Source organism: Notolabrus celidotus, chromosome 12, assembly GCF_009762535.1.
Source record: "Notolabrus celidotus isolate fNotCel1 chromosome 12, fNotCel1.pri, whole genome shotgun sequence".
In the NCBI taxonomy this organism is placed as follows: domain Eukaryota; kingdom Metazoa; phylum Chordata; class Actinopteri; order Labriformes; family Labridae; genus Notolabrus; species Notolabrus celidotus.
In genome coordinates, this window is record NC_048283.1 from 32,692,948 (window position 1) to 32,712,827 (window position 19,880).

General features: G+C 39.2%; 1 protein-coding gene across 1 annotated transcript; it reads right to left on the bottom strand.

Annotated features, from left to right (window-relative positions):
- Positions 1-1,338: 1,338 nt before the first annotated feature.
- On the bottom strand, positions 1,339-18,760 carry trhra (thyrotropin-releasing hormone receptor a). Its single transcript, XM_034698116.1, has 2 exons — positions 17,954-18,760; positions 1,339-2,348 (listed from the first exon to the last, which is right to left on the bottom strand). The coding sequence occupies exons 1-2, from the start codon at positions 18,758-18,760 to the stop codon at positions 1,908-1,910; spliced, it is 1,248 nt and encodes a 415-aa protein (XP_034554007.1). The 3' UTR covers positions 1,339-1,907.
- Positions 18,761-19,880: the final 1,120 nt, after the last annotated feature.

The following is a 19,880-nucleotide window of genomic DNA, read 5'->3' on the forward strand; positions in this document are numbered from 1 at the left end:
TGCTAACTAGCGCTAGCACTTTTCCATGATAAATAAAAATCATCCACTAGATCTTCAAATCTGCAGACGTGGGGAGTAAAACCGACGTTTGTGTTTATTAAGACAGCCTACAACTAGCATGCCTCCCTCCTAAGCTCCTTGTTAGCACACATTTGTGCAGGTAATGAAAATCGGAGGCAGGGTTGAGTTGTATTTTATACAGTCTATGGGCTGAACAAGCTCCGAGCTTTGACTTCAGTTACAGACCGGATGTCGTTGTGACGTATGAAAAACATGGAAAACTGAAACGGCTGGTTTCAGCACACATTTACAGAAAGGTGGAGAAATCAGAACAGGGGCAGAATGGATTTTGTTCATTTTCGGGGGTTTGTAGACATGCCAGGGACACATATTTCAGGTAGAGAACCATTAAAAAGTCGATTTTGCATGATATGTCACCTTTAACCTAGTCTCTGTGATTTCATGCCTCAACTTGAAGTTTCAGACGACCTAACAAGAGGCAAAGAGGTGGAGCTGAGGCAGGCTTTTAGAGTGGAATTCATTATGATAACAAACATCATTCAATATATGGAATGGTAGGTCTTAAATTGGTTGGTTGCTTCATTGTAGATGTTCCTTATTTAAAAAAAAAAAAAAAAAAAAAAACATCCTTACTTATTTTTGTGCATTGCCTTTACACTGCTTGGCAGTACCTGCACCCAAATTGACTTGAAGCACTTTGTTACTCTTACTGATCTTGTTTCCTCTTGTCTAGATCTTTGCCTGTGTTGTTCTTGTTCTCGTATGTACGTCGCTTTGGATAAAAGCGTCTGCTAAATAACATTGTAACATTGTAACATTGTAATATATATTTTTAGTTTTTTGTTTAACTTTGAAAAACATAGAAGTTCAAAATGACATATCCCCATCAGCTACTTATTGTTTCCTTTTCCGTTTCCAACATTTAATAAACAGCTACTGGAGCATCAGTCAACTTCTTTGCTACAAGTGTAGCAAGGGGCTACCATTTAAAGAATCTCAGGTGAAGACTTCCTTTTTCATTCCCTTTTCTTTTCAGTCTGAAGAACACCTTAAAGGGTGAGCACAGCATTAGGCTGACTTTGGCTGCACGTACATGCAGATGACACTACGATGATGTGTTACGTCTGTTTTTGCTCTTAACACTGACTGGTTTACTTTGAGAAGGTACTGCCTGCAGAAATAGCAGTGGATGATACACTCTTGTTATCAAAACCAATTATGCAAGCTACATCTCACTATATTTTGGAACACTTTTATAAAAAAAAAATAAAAAAGAATTAAAGTCAAGCCATATTAGTTCAATGACATACCCTTCTGAAACCTCACTCTGTAATGTGACGTATAGTTGTATCTGGTTCAACAGGGTCTGGTTCTGCTCAGATTGGAGAGGAAGGATGAAAGCAATAATTAAACTCATTGATATGACATGAATATCCCTCATACACGCTCTTTCTGCAGTGGTGTAAATTGATGTTCACAGAAAGGTGTCTCTGCATTGTATCAGCGAATTAGTTACATCTCACCATGCATTAATAGCTAATGCTTTCTCTTTCAGAAGAAAAGCACAGACATTCTCTGCAGCAAGGAATGACTGCTCTGTAGCTGTATCAATAAAGTGTAATTTGCAAGATTCATGTAAGTTTCCTTAATTCATGTCATACATATTGGCCTGTGTCAGCTCATTTCAAAGCATCCTGTTTGCTCCTGGCAGATGGTCTTGTCAAGTAAAGAAACATGTCAGAGAGAAGACCCTTTGGATAGATTAAATCGGAAGTGTCTGGGTCCTTTTAATTAAAACTTCTCTAAAATGTCCAATGGGTGACTGGATCCATACAGCGGCCATCAGAATCTCCACTTTCCTCTTTAAGTGGAGGGTTTGTTTTGTATCAGGCTTTGACATCTTTTCCAGATAGAGGAGGTTTCTCAAACGGCATCTTCTTGACACTTGGAAGGATGCTGTTGGGCAAGTACTGGTCTGTCGGTGTGTGTAGTTCATCCATCTCTGTAGTGAAGTGGTCTGGACTCTCCCCGTTGGATGTCTCCTTTATAACACTATAGGTTAACGCCACACTGTAAGAAGCTGGTTTCTCTATGCGCTGAGGGCCGCAGTGACACAATTTCTTAAAAGCGGTGCGGAACTTCTGGGACATGGCGTTGTAGATCACTGGGTTGATGGCGCTGTTTAGGTAGATGCAGAGACGGCAGAAGAGAAGGAACCAGGTGTCCAGGTAGGCCTTGTCCAGGAAGGAGTTGACCACCACTAAGGTACGGTAGGGCATCCAAAGTAAGGCGAAGAGTATCACTACCACAGCTAGCATCTTTGTCACCTAAAAAACAGCAGAAAAAAAATAATTGTAAATGCTACAAAATACTGAAGTCATACAAACTGGATAGATTATTGAACAGATTAGTACTTTTCATTCACACAGTGCATACAGAGGGAGCCACAATGCAAGACAAGTGGAGTAAATGCTCCTTTCACAACACATCTTTCACCTGTCACGGCAGAACAAGCACCGGTGATATAAATAACTGTAACACTGGCTTAGTCCCAATGAGGTGTCCCAGTAAACCCTGACAATGTGACAGTGAGGCAGCAGGAACAACACAAGGAACCTGAAAATGAGGCCGCTGAATGGGACTCAGACATGTCAGATTGTCTAGTGTGAAACCAGGCCTATTGTCAAAGTTGTCACCCTGGATATTCCATGAAATTTAAAGCAGTGTTTCCATTTTTCATTTACCTTCAACGTACTGAATAAGGAGTAATGTATAGAAAGCAGGTTGTAGTGGAATGGAAGTGAGGACTTGTGTCACACTGAATGGGTTTCTACACAATAACAGCTCACTCACTACACATTACTCTGAATATTACACAGCTACTTGCTTCATAAATGGACACTTTAGCACCATATATTGATTTTCAAAATATTATATTTCTGTTGAAAATAGGCTGTTATAGTTTCAGCTGCCTCCATGGTAATAGCTTACTCTGCACCCTTCTTAAAATAACCTTTGCTGTTAATACTCACATTAAGCAGAACATTTCCACTGATAGTGAAGTTAAGGTGAAGAAGGATACATCACTGTCAGGGTCTGTGACATTTCCCTCTCCATCTCTCCATTTATCACTCCCTAAACATCCCACACCGTGTCCATAGCCTCAGGTTTTGGTATCTTTAACTTCTCCTGCCCTTTCTTCCACTGTCTCTGTTCTTTTACTTTGTTTCCACAATAAATTATCAGGCGTCTAATTAACCCAAGATTACAGTCAGCATGTAACAGTCTGTGATCTGTCAACATAGCAACAGTGTACTGTCAATAACGGATCATTCTTATGGAGTATTGACCAATCACAATCAAGTTTTTAACACAGCTGTGTAATAGCACTCAGCGACAACCTCTCTTTTGTGTGATACCATCAGTAGTTTTCAGTCAACTCTTGTCATGTTGGATTGACCCAAACTGGAGGGATTCTCTGACCCTCATGTTTATCCAATCAAACCACACTGTAAACCTGAACAAGTTGAAATGACTCAAAATGTTTGTGGTAACTGATTACAGAAGAGTTTTTAAGTAGCGGAAATATAATTTTCGAGAATAACTGAAATTATAAAATACGATTTCAGTTTACTCAATTGTTTTCTTTCTTTTTTTTATTTTCAAGTTTCCCAACTCAAATGTATTAGTTACATTTTTTTTATATTTTTAATTCATACATACTAGATCCGGGGTGTCAAACTTACGGCCCGCGGGCCAAATCCGGCCCGCCAGCGGTTCAAATCTGGCCCACAGGACGACTTTGCAAAGTGAAAAAATTACAAAGAAAACATTAACTGTAATTTTTCAATAAAAGTAACTACTATTTCAAATTTGTTCTCTGGGGGTCGCATACAATCAAACAGCTGACAGAAGGCTCATGAACACGCTCCAGAATTTTTTTTCTCAAAGTGACGAAAATATATATATACATAATCCAGAGGAAATTCATAGACTTTTTGGACCCCTGCATACAACACTGTCCAGCAAGAAAACCGTTCATGCTGGAGCTGAGGAGTCAACAATATTCAACTTTACCTTCTTCATTATGATAATCTCTGTTCTTTTGCTGTAAATATAACACTCTGTGTGTCAGCTGAATGGGAAACCTGTGTGTTTGGTGTGTTCGCAGCAGGTTTCAGAGCTTAAAGAATATCATATTTGGCCCCACTTTGAGACTCAATATGGCGAAAAATACAACAGCTGTTTTAGTAAAAAGACAGTTCATTAAATGTGAACATTTTAATGTTACTGATACCTTCTTGCATTAAAACAAACAGAACAATTTGGAATTTTTGTTATTTATGTCCGGCCCACTTGAGATCAAATTGGGCTGTATGTGGCCCCTGAACTGAAATGAGTTTGACGCTCCTGTACTAGATGAAACTGAGTACATGTCATGGTTTGGTCAGTTTAGTTTGTTCCTTGTGTTTCATGCATTTGGTTTCATCCATCATCTATCCATTATCAGACCGCTTATCCCATTTTGGTGTCCCGGCTGACTTCGGGCGGAAGGCAGGGTACACCTTGGACAGGTCGCCAACCTATCACAGGGCAATCATGGAGAGACAGACCGCCATTCACGCACACACTCACACCTACTGGCAATTTACAGTGACCAATTAACCTGGCGAGCATGTTTTTGGACTGTGGGAGGAAGCCGGAGTACCTGGAGAGAACCCACACATGCACAGAGAGAACATGCAAACTTCAGACAGAGAGGCACCTGCCTGACCAAGGACTTGAACCAGGAACCTTCTCACTGTGAGGCAACAGCGCGACCCACCGACGTGCAGCACGCCTTGGTTCCTCCCCGTGTTGTATTAGTTATCCTTTGTCTCTCGAGTGTTTAGTGATCCATGTCTCTTGTTGTGTTTTCTTAGTCTAGTCTTGTGTTTCCTGTTTTATTTTGTACTTCTGAATCCTTGTGCCTCCAGTTTAGTTTTGCCACTTCGTGAAGCACAGCCATTGTGGTTTTTCAAGTGTGTGAAGACTAAAGGCTGATTTATACTTCTGCGTCTCCCCTACGCAGCAGGGGCTGACGCGGACATGAGCCCCACATACTTGTGCGTCGGTGTGTCTGTGTCGCGCAGCAATTCTCTGCCGAAACACTTGAGGGCAGTGCGGTCTCTCTGATAGCTGGTCGCCTGCTTCCGGTCCCGCTACGATCTCTGTTTACTTTTCCACAGAGATTCAGAGCATGTTCTGTTAATCTACAGCTGATACATGTTGCTGTTTATCATACAGACATGATTACATGAAGAATAGAGAGGAGGAGATGATATCCGGGATCCTGGAAGTGCTGTAAATGCGGAAAAGACAAAGCCGCCAAGCGGACCAATCACAGAGCTTGCGGTCCGCGTCGGCTCTACGGGGAGTTACATTTTGGAGGAGGTGCACGTCAGCTATGTGCGTAGGCCTCAGCGTAGGTACGGGAGCTACGCGGACACACAGCGTAGGGTACGCCGTTGATTCAACGCAGAAGTATAAATCAGCCTTTATGTGGATGACGTCATACGCAGCGTCCCTCTGTACACTCAGACGTTTTTATTTGGACATGAATATTAACTCAATAAAATTGATCCACAAATAATTAAAACAACATTAATTGTTTGGATAACTAAATTTTGAGTGCTATACCCTTAATGGCTATGAGTTAGAAATACTGTTCAGGTTTACAGTGCAGAATATTTTCATCATCTTAAAGACTTAGAAATGATTTTTTCTGTGTTTTTTAAAGCACAGCTTCAGTTCAACTACTTCAGTTTAACGACTCGATCCATTTTGGGACTCTTAGTATTTAACCAGCTACACTGGAACCCAAAATGTACTAGGTCTGAAAATCTGAAGGGCTTATGATAAATCGCCCAGCAAATCCCCAACAAAATAAGAGCTTTTAGCAGTCCATCCCACTGAATCAGGGGGACCAGTTGTTTACTCAACCAAATGACATCCTATATGGGGTCTGTAGTAACAGAACGCAGAATAAATCAACATTGCTGCTGACATGCCAATCATGAAAGTGGGAATGTGGAGTGAACATCAGAGGACCACATTTAGAAAAGGAATCCCTCTTGTACTAAATATTGAATTTGGTGCTCCTGTTTAAACAAACATTTGAAAAATGAAGCTCTTCAGTTGTAATACAAAGAATACAATTGTGACATTTGTACACTGTACATGTGCTGGTCAAATGTTAAACCTGGGGAAATGTTAAAAATCCACTTTTCACTTCATGAAATATAGTTTTGGAACATTTCACAATATGATGTGTACAGTAAACATAAATTACAGTTTTCCACGTGTGCTCATGTTATGGAATATTAAAACTTTGAGATCCTTCAATGGGAAGAAATTTGACTGGAACAACTCATTGATCTGTGAAAAAACACTTATTGTATGAACTACACTGGATCATAGCCGGTTTGGTTGGCAGAGGACAAGGAGTTCACAGAGTTTTTACAAATAGTGACACATCACACAAATTATAGGCAGCCACTTCTGTGTCAAAATTCAATAACCAATGTTCTTGCAGAAGCCAGCTACCCTAACTGAAAATCACTTGACCTCAGATTCAAACACAGTTACCTTACTGTGTCTGCACAAATCATTAAAAAGGAGTGGAAACTTGAAACATTTGCATAACAAGCTGTAGACGGTCACCAGACACTCTTCAGGTAATTGTGGTGACCGGTTTAGTTCAACAATAGGTCATCACAGTCAGTCCACTTAGTTCTTGAAACATAGCAGCCACAGCAAAAAAGCATCCACGCCAGCAAATATTGGGTTTTGATCCTGTATAATGTGATAAATACAGTATGTCTAAGTTACTGACCATATTTTCAAGCCTCCAAAGTAGGACAATTTGTTTATCGCAGTAGTAAGAGCGAGTGGAATTTGACATGTTGTTGCAAAATCTAAAAATAAGACGGTGTTTAACTATACTGTCAATAGTCTTTGCACAGTAACTATGTAGATGCATCACTAAGTGATATTTTCAGTGCTTCCTTTTGTACAGGTATTTTCCCAGGCAGAATGGAAATGGCCAAGGTTAGTCCTCCTTCTGAAACAGCTTTACTAACTATAGACCAGTGACCTTACTTTCAGCTTGTTTGGCCTTCATGAAAATAACAGAAAAAGCCCTAGAGCAATTCAAGGTAAGAAAAGGACAATTGGAGTATTCATTGATTTACAAGCATTTGATACTATAGATCCTAAATATTAACTTAAAATTTACAAACATTTTTCCGGTGCTATTACTGTGGGGTATAGGAGCATTTAATTTGGAGTCCCACAAGGCTCTGTTTCAGGACCTAACTTCTGTATTTGTATGTTAATGACATATGTGAAGTCTCAAAGTTATTCAGTTTGTGTTATATGCAGATGTGGTGGGTTGAAGATCAAAAGGCCTTGGATTTACTCGTCTATGTTCACTTGAAGAGGAAAAAACTCCCACAGGACTCTGAAGTAAAACTGATAAACAAATTCCTTTATTCCACAGTTTTGTTAAACAATCTTACTGGATGATTCAAAGTCAAGTTTTCCTTGACCATGTGGCTCGGTCCTTAATTATCAACTGTCTGCCTCAGTGTCACCCTACCGCAACACTAAAGAGCTCTCTCTCTCTCTTAAAGCAACAGTAACCTAACTTACTGCTGCAACAGAAATACCATACTGCTTTTAACTGTAGGTAAAAATCCACATGAATTCAATCAAATTACTTTTAGCTGACTTTTAACACATTTCAGAACTTAGCTGAAATCACAGATAATAAAATGGTGAAACTTAGAATAGGGTTTAATGTAATGAAGTTATCCTTGAATTTGAAATTTGAACAAAACTGAGTTTTGTGTGAATAAAATAAAGAATTAAAAGGTGGTGGTCCAACAAGTGGTTCGGTTTGGTGAAGTATAGATTGGTGCAGTAAACCCTGATCTTGCTTGCAATTCCACAGCAAACTGTACCTATCAGCGTTTCAGCAAAGTTTGTGTTAAGGTTATTTTACAAGGTAATGATGATTTTATATTGTTTGCCATATTATACCTATTTTCTGTAAGTTTCCTCTAGAAGCTTAAAACCAGAGAGAATAATTCAGATTCCAGAGAAACACACCAACAATCTGTTTATTAATGTAGGATTATTGAAACTTCTAGATGTAGTCAAATATAAGGTACTTAGATTTATGATCAAGGCAAAAAGCAGATTATTACTTTCAATTAGCAGGAGTTATTTGTTATTAGTTCAGACGATGAGGAAAAAGGGAGGAGTTATAATGTTAAGCATCAGTATGCACAGAGACCTTTAAAGCAGATGTGTATTTCTGTTGTTGAGTCAAAGTCCTTACAGAAAACTTTTAAGGTTTGTATGAATTTAATGAAGTCAAAGAATATGTATACAGAAATAACTAGGAAACATTATGAAACTGGCCGCTGGTGTTTTTATTTGTTTTTCAATGTGGAAGTTTCATCAAATAATTTGAATTTGCTTCTTGGTTTTCTTTTTATGTATCTATAATATTAGTTGCCATGTCAGTGAAATTTGACAGACCATCTTTTTCTATCGCTCACTTGTGTTTGAGTAAGAGGCAAGCAAAATTAGAATGTTCTACTTCCTGCTTGTTTCCAGACATGGAATGTGTTAAAATTGTGAACTGTTTTCTTCTTTTCTTATGGAAAATTGTGTACAATGCCATGACTAGAACAAATAAATACAAATAAAAACTAAAAAGTTGTACACTGCTGGTTTGACTCAGCTCCTTGGGGATTTGTCTTATGTTCTGTGGTGTTACCGTCTCTCTGCCAGCACATCGGAGGTCTCGGATGAAGACACCAGACTACATGGTGAGGTTCAAGACTGCCTTAAAGAAGAATCTATCAGAACATCATGACAACATCTATAATGGATTGCTCAGGATTGCATCAAGACTCGATCCACGCTTCAAGGACTTCAAGTTTCTACCAGGAGGACAGAGACTTATGGTCTAATCAGCCTTGAGGCAATGCTGCGAAAAGAACCCAGCAGAGCTGAACAGAGCCTTTATAGGAGAGCAGCTACCTATTGTTGGTTTTAGGACTCTGTCTACAAAATGGAGCAGACAGTGGTCAACTCAAGCTGGGGCCAATATTTAATTGGCTGCAGCATCTCGGAAATATCTAGTCAACGCTGCCACAAGTTTCTCATCTGAAGCACCACATCTCTACGATTCAATGGCAGTAGTGAACTTCGACCTTACTGGCTAGTTTAAGAAGTATCAGATAGTGTGAGGCTAAGAAGTCTGTACAGTTGACACTACATGCTAATAGATCGTACTGTTGTGGATCAAGTTACAACACAATTTAGCCTGGTTGGGTTCATTTTGTCCAAAAAAATAGAAATTCAAAACTAAGTAAGTTCTGAAAAGACTTCCGATGGTCTTCATTATAGTATTGATCTAATCATTGATCTACATCTTCATCAAGAACTCTGACCAACATTTTTCCACAATACCAAACGAGTACAACATCTGCCAGTTCATTTTTCATCTGTAAAGACTCGAGGCCTTACAGTGCTTTGCATAATGAAGTTTTTTGAGAGCTACTCCATTCTTGAGATGAAATATTCAATCCCATGGAGACAGCACTTCAGTGAAACATGCATACAATAAAGTGAGTGTGAGATAAAACAGTGAGCCCCACACAGAACGAGGCGCTTTTATTACAGATGAATGGACATCATGAAGAACTGAGCTGTGGCTTGTCAATCAGACGCCCTTAAGTAAGGAATAATGTATGGCTAGCAGGTTGTTATTCGCGAAGGGGTCTTGACCATAGACTGTAAATTAAATTGGACAGCTTTGCTCCGCCTTTTCCCGTTGTACGATTCTGAAGCCAAAAAACCTCACTCCAGGACGCAGCCATTGTGCAACCAGTCTACGAAGCCACAGAATGTATGTGTTGCCACGGTAACGAGCTCCGCTCTACAGCGTTGTGCACAAGATCCTGTGGAGTTTCCTCTACGGCAGCTGTCAATCAAAGAAAACCTGGAAGTAAAACCCCGTTTTTTAACCTCTAATAACTAGCGAAAAAGAAACTTTTCAGAAAAAAGAGGCCTTGAACACAACACAGTCAAATAATAACTACATATGACCATGGCATACAAACATTCGTACAACGTGTATTTATTTTTTAAAGTTTGACTGCAGCCGCATTCAAATAAGTGGGGGAGACAGAGTTTTTGACGTATACTGCAGCCAGCCACCAGGGGGCAGATGCTTTGATGGAAGCTTCACTTCTAGCCGAGCGAGCTGCACCCCTGGTCTTGACCACCCTGAAGGGGTTCTTTTTCCAATAACCATACATTATCTATAACCCGGCTACTAACTTCATGACGTGTGATGAGTTTGCCTCTGGTGTTGCTCATGTTAGTGAAAGTTAATAACCGCTGTCAATCGGTTGTCAAGGGGTTTTGACCAATCAGAATGAAGCTTCTTACACAACCGGAAGATCAGTAAGAAAGCCAGGTAATAATGTTAACTAATGTAAAAACATGTAACATGAAAAATGTGGCACTTGGTGAAACCAAACCTCCAGTCTCAAAATATGAAGCCCATGCGGAAGTGTTATAAACTGCAAACTGAGTCCGCTTGAGGCTGGCTGCAGAAACACGGGAAACCACATACACACCCATTCAAAGAAGACGATCTTTACAGCAGAAATCAACATGTTTACAGCCTGGTTCAAAATGGCTTGTCTCTACATAGCTAATTTCTCTATCAGCACACACTGTACAGGAGGTGATTTTTTTTTTTCTGACACAACAGTTCAGAAGATATTAAGATTATGAGTTTTTGCCCAAATAAGAACTTGACTGACAGTCGGGAACACATAGCTGTGTGCTAGGAGGCTCAAACTCCGCCTCTTTACGTCACACTATGCTTGGTTGCCAATATGGCTGCCGCCGCAGATTGGCTTTAAAACAGCATTTAGGAACAGATGGGTGACGTCACTGATACTACGTCCATTATTTATACAGTCTATGGGTGAAACACAATTTTTTGTTATATTTGTTTGGGTGTTTTTTTTATTATTATTATTTAAATGTCAGAAATGTTTCAGCAATAAAACTGTCAAAACATGTCCATTCTTTTCCTTTAGGTGAAATAGAACTGTGTTAAGTGGATACAAATTATCATCTAAAATTGACCGAATGACCCTGAATGCAATCAAATCCAAATTTGCTGACTTTGCATATCAGCAAATATAACTCTATGTTAAACGTTTTATATATGATTCAAAGTTTTGTTGTGGATTCATTATTGGAGAAATAGCTAGAGTAATAATTAACCCAGGTCAGTTTAGCTTAGCTTTGAGAATGTGGAAAAAGTCAGTGAGTAGATTTTGTTTTTTTTATTTACTTGTTTTTTTTTCATTCCCTAAATTCCCTAGATTAAAATAAAATTTTATATTCCAATGACAGTTTTTGAATTATTATTATTTTTAGTATTTTTTTATATTATTATATTTGTTTGTTTTCCACATTGAAATGAAGACATCAAATTTAAAAAATGTCAAATCCAAATGTGTGACTAATATTTGGGATCATTAAAGCGATCAAAGCATATAAACAGTGATACTACATTTTTGCATATATAAGAAGTAAAAGGACCTTGATTTCTAGTTTCTAAAGTCTTTGTATTTAATCACTCATTTACCAACATCTATTTGATTGGCAGTTATGTGCAATTAATTTAGAAGAATTCATTTCAAACCATGTTATTAAAATGATTGTTGTTTTAATTACTCGTATCCCAGTTTTTTTAATCAGGCTGTTCCATGTTGAGATGTTGCGATGCTTTAGAACTTTTCTTAAGTAGATCTCATAAAACATCCTGTCTTCAGATCAGAAACTGTTTGATTTAATCTGTATGCACAACTTGACAAAGCTTGGATCTGTTCAAATAATTACCGGAGGAGGATAATCCTGGTGTATATCTTGTGTATAATTAGATCTTATCCATATTTATGTGGTGTCGTCTTGGCTGCAGTCAGGTGAGTGTTATTGTATTAGAAAGGAGCACCACCAGTGTCATCAATGACTGAAGCACCTAATCCTGAATTCTCATTACCTCTTGACCTTTAGATAACTGGGTAAGCTACGTGGTGGATGGCATAAATTGTTCCTTGCATTGACAAAAAGTGCTTATTGCTGACCACAAGAAACATGTAAGTGTGTTTATGGGTGTGTTAGTCAGCAAGAAAAAAAAGCTATAGAGATGTAGAAAAGTTAAAAGCCTATTTAACTCTGGGTTAACTGATTTGACTATCCAATAGAAAAAAGAGCTCCCTGAGGGTACCACACCCCCTGTCATTCCAAGCAGGCTTCTCCCACTGATCTGATAAACAAACGTCTAGCTCTGCTGTCTACCTGTGTGTCTGACACAGCATGTCAGTGCCTTTAGAGGATTCTGTTGTATTTAAACAAGTAGGGACTTTGTGCTGGGTTGTTTCTATAAGAGGGAGATGATGTAAGAGCCGGTTGGATAACAGTGTTGGATACTTAAGTGAGATTAGGTGTTGTGTTTTTTGTAAAAAGGTACTGAGATTACTCAAAAAAGCAGGATATAAAAATGGCTACTTTGGAAATAGGAATCAAAGTTGCTACCTGTGGTCTTTTCAGTTTTGTGTCTTTTTTATGTTTACTATTCATCTTGAATGCACCGATCTGATTTGGTAATTTCTTAAAGGTGACATATCACGCTTTTTTCATCAATATATATTGGTCTAAGAGGTCCCTAAAACATGTCTTTAAAGTTTGTGCTCAAAAAAACACTTTGAAATCAGATTTTGGTCTGTCTGAAAAGCCCTCTTCTTCAGTCCTCCTCTGAACACTCTGTTTTCTCTCTGACCACGCCCCCTCAGGAAGTGGATGTGCCTCGGCTGTCCAGCACGTTGATCTAATGTTTACATGTTGGCTGAATATACACGGCTGCTCAGAGATCACGTTACTTCAACCCTCTGAATCTGATCCAGAATCTGATCCTGATGGAGAGCCGCCTGCAGCAGGACCTTTCTGAAGGATTGGTCACAGATTTAGTGTTTCTTGTTGTTTCATTAATCAGTATGTCGACGTGTGTCTTGGTACACAGCTACGAACATGTAGCTATGTGGGCAGAATGGATTTTTTTCATTCTCGGGGGGTTTGTAGACATGCCAGGGACACATATTTCAGGTAGAGAACCATTAAAAAGTCAATTTTGCATGATATGTCACCTTTAACTCTAAAAAAACTCAAAATGTCTTTCCAGAAATCAATTTTTTCTTCTCTGTCACAAGACAGAAAATAAAACAGCAACTTGCCCTGTTCTGCCACCATGCACCATGGACCACCCCTCACTGCATTGTAAAAATGAAAACTTAAAATTGTTGGCCTGAAAATTATTTTTTGGTTAAGTAAACAAAAACAGTTCCATTTTGTTGCAAACTCCATCAAATTAGTTAACTGAACTACCTGTGTGAAGTTTGTTGTGTAAAGTTGGTCTCATTTCATAAGTTAGGTTGGCATAACTTGATATTATGGGTTTGAGGCTATAGGCTAAATTATCTGAGTCTGCTTCAGGCAAAGAACGGGGTCTTCAACTCAAATCTACAGGGGTCTTCCACACTTTCAATTCCCCACATGTGGCTCCATCTCTCCTGTCCTGTGTGGATTTGATCGCCCTAAAGGTGAGTGTTTGGTTTGAGTATTGTATTGAAACTCTAGCTTTACAGTTGGTCAGTTGATGGTGAGTTGATTACCGGTTAATGTCACTTTAATTTGTTTAGTTAGTCTAATAAGGCATGGTCATTACCAATAGTTACCCTCCTTGAACATTAGTTAGCTACCTTGCAGGTGTGAAAATGGTGCAGTAACGTGCAGTAACAAAGGAACATTTTCTGAACAAACAATAATAAGTTGCCACAACTTTCACTTCTTAGTATGTAGAACTCAAACTTTAAGTTAGACTACATATGAATGATAAGTTTAACAAAAACGAATCAGTTGGCTCAAATGTAAGATTTCTAGTTAGCCTCAAAACTCAAAAATCTAGTGCAGACAGTTACCTTGAAATTTTGAGTTTTCACAGCTTTTTTGTTTGAACATTGTGGTAACTATACTCTCTACTGTTTGAGTAGAGGAACTGATTTCATGTTATTTACCACCTGATAGCAAACAACAAAAGTTTGATGTTAGCTAAGAATGAAACATTAATCAGCATAGGGAAAATGTGCAAAGCTTCAGATTCAAGCAGTGTTTCTGTACAAGCTTAATACAATAGGTTCATAGCTGCTTTACAAAGGTAACACTTTACAATAAGGGTGCAGATTTCTACATAATTAATGCGAAAGGGATGCATGAGTCATGATAGTTTAATGCATGCAATAATGTGGAGTGTATCATTAAAACCTGTTGCTCATCGTTAAATGTAGCTCTAGCAATAGTTCAGACAGGAAGACTATAAAAGCAATCACAGCAGTTGTTGCTGTCATTGGTTAATCAGTGGTGGCTGTCATCCAATAGCTCAGTGGCACGCCCCTAATCGTCAACCAATCAACTTTCTGCTGTCTTTTTAAATGTGTCTCTCTCTCCAGCTAGTTCCATCTTGCATTGATGATCCACCTCCCCATCTCCACCTGGTCTTTGCAAGTCTTCAATTCCTGGAATTCATCAACCACCACCACCAGAGTCTGGACTCTAGGGGGATTTCATCTGCTGCCAAATTCACACATCCTACACTCACAAAATGATCCCCATAGAGTCCTTACGCCAAAGATTTCTGTCAAGTTTCATTATTCATTAAGTTGTAAAAAATAACATTAATCTTCAAACTGTGTCTCTCCTGATTGAAATAAACCTGTCCAAGCTTGATGTATGTCAAGCAGGTCAGATCACAATGTGCATACAAAGAGAGAAGAGGTGAAACGTCTCACATCTGACATTTCTCTCAAACTCAGTCTGTCGATATTTTTGTTTGAACCCCCTGGGCATTCATCAACACAATCTGGGCTAATTCAGGTGGAAATAATGGCTGAAACTCTTGTTTGAATGTCATCACTGCAACCAGCAAACTGCAAGAAACACTGCATCAACAATCCCTTGTTAGAGAGAAGGAATCTATGCTTGACTTCACTGAGTTTCACACCAGCACACACTGATTATCTTAGGATGAGCCATTGAGTTGATTTTGTTGACCCACGTTGTTTTTTTTTCACTTTAGTGTCTGGACACTAGGGGGATTTCTTCTGCTGCCAAATTCACACATCCTACGCTCACAGAATGATCCCCATAGAGTCCTTACGCCAAAGATTTCTGTCTAGTTTCATCATTCATTAAGTTGTAATAAATAACATTTAACCTTCAAACTGTGTCTCTCCTGATTGAAATAATATTGAAGTCACTGTGGCTTCATTCACTGAGTTGGCTTTCAATATATCAACACTTAAGGAAGCTAATTTTCATGTTGTTAAATCAGTGCAGTGTGTAGTCATTTTAATTGATCGTTATCTTCAGTGAGTTTTCTTGCGTTGTGTATTGTTGTTTTGATATTGCTATGACCCTGCAATGTCCTTTAAGCGGTTTATTATATGAAAGCTGCTACATGAATTGGTATACTAATGTTGTTAAGATGAAAGCATGGTAGACATTAAAATAATAATGCAACTGCACTTCATTCGTCCCTTCATATTGATTTCATCATTGTAATGCTGAGCAACGGGGAGTGATGAATATACATACTACATGAATTCATGCATGAAATAATAATGACTTATGCATTACTGAAGCATTAAATAAGTGTAAAGTTGGTAGCCTTGTTGTAAAATATCACCAAGTAAAAGCACTATATGCCCAGCACACTGGAATCCCATTGGTACTGGTGCAGGGATCTATTTGAGTTTATAGTAAACTAAATTCAAAATGAAATTAAATAATTGCTTGTCATTGGCTGTACACAAGAAGAGGACTTATATCAGTTGTAAAGTGACACCAAAACTCAAATGCCTTAAACCTGCATTACCTCTAAAGGCCAGCAGGTGCAAACTCTGATTGAAGGGAAGTCTTCATCATTATATCAGTGAACAATTCCCTATAGGATGATGGTCCGAAGTCTTTAACATCTGCTTTAATGCAGCATGGTGTTTATTTTGTGTATTATGTCCGCCTACTGTAGCTACAGTAAAATGGATGATAAAGCCAAGTGTGTTACTATGAATGTGAGGTTGCCACCCTCTTGTGAAAATCAAGCAGCAACCTCTGGGGTTGGATAATGAAGCGAATGCAGAAGTGCAAAAAAACTGCAATTCCTTGTGTGTCCTCTTGAAGCTTGCTGCAAAAGCTGAGGGATCCCCATCAAGTTCCATGTTAACATACCCTTTATAACAGCTAATTTAAACATGCTCACTGCCTAGCTCAAAAACTGTTTGGGGTATAGCTCATTTATTAATTTAACACATTGTACAGGGGATGTTTTTTATGAACCATCTGTTTCGATAATATGGGGGTAAGAATTACAGATACATTTTAAATATTAGGGGCACAGCTGACTCAGCAAACAGCTACAGCTACCCCCCTCCCTGTCAAGAGGCTAAAAGCCTGCATCAGCTTCACCTCTTTGCTTTTGTCTAGGTTGATTGAAATGTATGAGCATTTCCAATGTGGCGCCTTCCATCACTGGCCTTCGAAACATTTTGTCCTTCCTTTTAAAAGTCTGGGATGTGAGCTTTTAAGCTCAGAGACTCCAGCTTGGCCAAATACAATAGATTGTCACACATCATATCTGTGAGTGGTGTTAACTGTACTCTTAAAGGCAACCCTCGAAATCTGAAATGAGTGTATTATGATTTAAGTGTTTGTTCTATCCGAAAGTTCAACCTCTCTGTGTCCTGATCCCCCAGACCACATGATCATTTCCCACCAACATAGTTTCTTTATCAGAGAGTGACTTCATCTAGACCTTGTTGTTCTCTGTTCTCCCTCACAGTTTCTGAGATGTGAAGTACTTCCTTATTTGGTGTAATATGAACATTGTATGCATATTTCTGTTTTAGATTTCATTAATTTTACAATCAGTAAGTGAGAAGTGGAAGTTTTCACATTTCATTCCTCGTGTTAGAGCTGCTGGAAGGAACGTTTGGTTTGTGTGCTCCCAGTCACCCCCTGTTTTGGTGCTCACTGTGGCAAAGTGACATGGTGTAGCCACTTTGCTGATCTTGTCCTTCACATGAAAAGGTACTTTTCTGACAAAAAATATCAGCCTCTTTTCTCTTGACAGCCAAATATGTCACCTGCTGTGAGTTCAAATGGTAAGAAAATGCTGTTTCTGCCGTGTCAATCACTTGGTCTGACACCTACCACCTCACACAGGTTTCAGGTATTAAAAAATACTGTGTTGAAATGATCAGTTGTGTTGCTGATGGTCTTGCTTGTTTTTGTAAGTCTTCAGTATTAATTTCACAAACAGTTCAAAACTCCATACAGCAGCTTTAAATAAAGTCAAAGATAAAGGTTTTAAGGGGGAGGGGTTTCATTATCAATTGTTGTTACAGTTTTTAACAGGCTGTAGCACAACACATGTAAAGGTAATGCAATTTACTAAATATGACAGTTTTACTAGACAACATTTTTAGTCATTTTCTTTTCATCCTCTCTTCAGAATTAATTTTTTTTCATGAATAAGTCAACTCAATACACAGTTTTTACAACTATGTCATTTTACTGCAGCTGAGCCTCAAGAGTAAATGACATCACACAAACTTGCCTCTGATTGGAGGATAATTATCAGACCTGTGGAGCAGCTGCACCCGGTCTCCCCTATACTCACACACATGTTCAAACACAATGAGTACATAGTGATAATGTGAATGAACAAACAGTCTCCCACCTGTCTGCGGGAAGCCGCCGTTGTGCTGCTGGAGCAGTTGGAGCTGATCATCCTCCCCCCTTGAGTCGTCTCCTTCTTCCACTTCTTGGTGCTGTCTCTGGGGTCTGAGGGCAGTGGGTTCAGGATCAGGATCCGGGCGATCAGCCCATACAGAACTGTGGCTAACATGAGGGGCAGCACGTAAAAAACTGCAAAATCTGTAAAGTAAATAGGCAGGTAGTGGTTCCTGGATACTTTGTAGGCGCAGCTGAGCAGAACCACGTTGTCATAAACTAAGTTTTTAGTGTCTGACAGAAAGAGCCACATGACACAGTAGACAGAAGTGAGCGCCCAAACCAGCATGATGATCTTTTTCGCCCTGGATAAAGTGCACAGGAATTGCGCTTTGATGGGGTGGCAGATGGCGATATAGCGCTCCACGGTGAAGGCGGTGATGGAGCACGAGGACGCATTGATGCCCAGGTACTGAAAATAAGTGATCCCCAAGCACCCCAAGTACCCGAACACCCACTGTCCGTGCAGGGCGTCCGTGATATTGGGCAGCCCAGCGGCAGTCAGAACCATCAGGTCAGCCGCTGCCAGACTCACCAGGTAACAGTTAGTGGGAGTCCGCATGTGTTTGGTGGTCATAACCACAAGTATGACCATCACGTTCCCCACGATCCCCACCCCGCATATTAGACACACCAGGAACACGCTGGCCACTTTGTACTCGACCGTGTAGTCAGTCCACACACCCAGGGTTTGATTGTCCTGCACCGACGTGTCATTCCCCACAGTCACGTTATTCAAAGTGAGGTTCTCCATTGTAGACTATAGCCTATCTGTGCGCTATTTAGAGAATTAAACCAGGCATTCACAAAGAAACTAAAATAAAATAATTGCATTTAGCAATATGTCCTTGGCACAGAAGTCCAACAAACGTAAGTCATCCAAAAACTTCATTTCAGCCAAATACAATCCAGTCAAACCTTCTCTCTCCTGCACGAAATCCAAGTTCTGATCATACAAATCCATAAAATGAAGCTCCAAAACGTTTTCCATACAGATATGAGAAAGAGTCCATTTAGCCTCAGTTGCAGGAAGTTTTCAGATAGTGGAGTGGAGGTGCAGCTCTGCGCTCTGCTCCTGTCTCTGCGCTCACGCAGTCACAGTCCTGACTGACTGGCCTTCCTCCAGCTCTGCTCCCCTGCTCTCCCCTGCTTTTCCCCATCTCTCTCTCTCTCTCTCTCTCTCTCTCTCTCTCTCTCTCTCTCTCTCTCTCTCTCTCTCTCTCTCTCTTTCTCTCTCTCTCTCTCTTTCTTATCTATCTCAAACACTCATACGCATAGCGAAGTCAGGCTCAGAGAAACTTTTCCCTCTCTACGTCAAAGACAATTATGAAGATAACGAGATAGCATCACTATCTGCTCAGCATCCTGGCAGAATTTCATTTCATTTTCTACATGAATCTAAGCTGGGTTTCAGACGTAGTCATTTGACAATTTATTAATCAATTAATTAATTAACTTATGTATTTATTTATTTATTTATTTATTTATTTATTGGAGGGGGGGCAGAATTCACAAAATAAAATAATAGTATTATAGCATCATAACAGTTCCTATGTCTTCATTTGTTAAATAAAACCTGAATATACGTTGATGAATAAAAATGCTAAGGTGTGATTAAACATAAATATATACTTAATATTGAAATAAAAAGCATCTGCTAATTTTTGTCACAAAATCTAAAATCAGATTTTGCTATTTTCGAATGTCTAAAAGAGAGAAGAGAGCAAACCTAACAAACAATCAACAGTTTTTATAGACTGTAACTTACCCCATTCAAATACTATGGATCCCTGTTTGTTGGATCTTTATTTAAATAAATAAAAATGAACAATTGTAGAGTTGCGGTGCCTAAATTCAGCCTCCTTTCAATTCTA

Excerpts from the sequence above, each read along its gene's own strand:
- trhra (XM_034698116.1), bottom strand. The coding sequence starts at position 18,760 with ATGGAGAACCTCACTTTGAATAACGTGACTGTGGGGAATGACACGTCG. Across the intron at positions 2,349-17,953 it reads CGGCGGCTTCCCGCAGACAG|GTGACAAAGATGCTAGCTGT; the intron begins GTGGGAGACTGT and ends GCTGTTTTTTAG.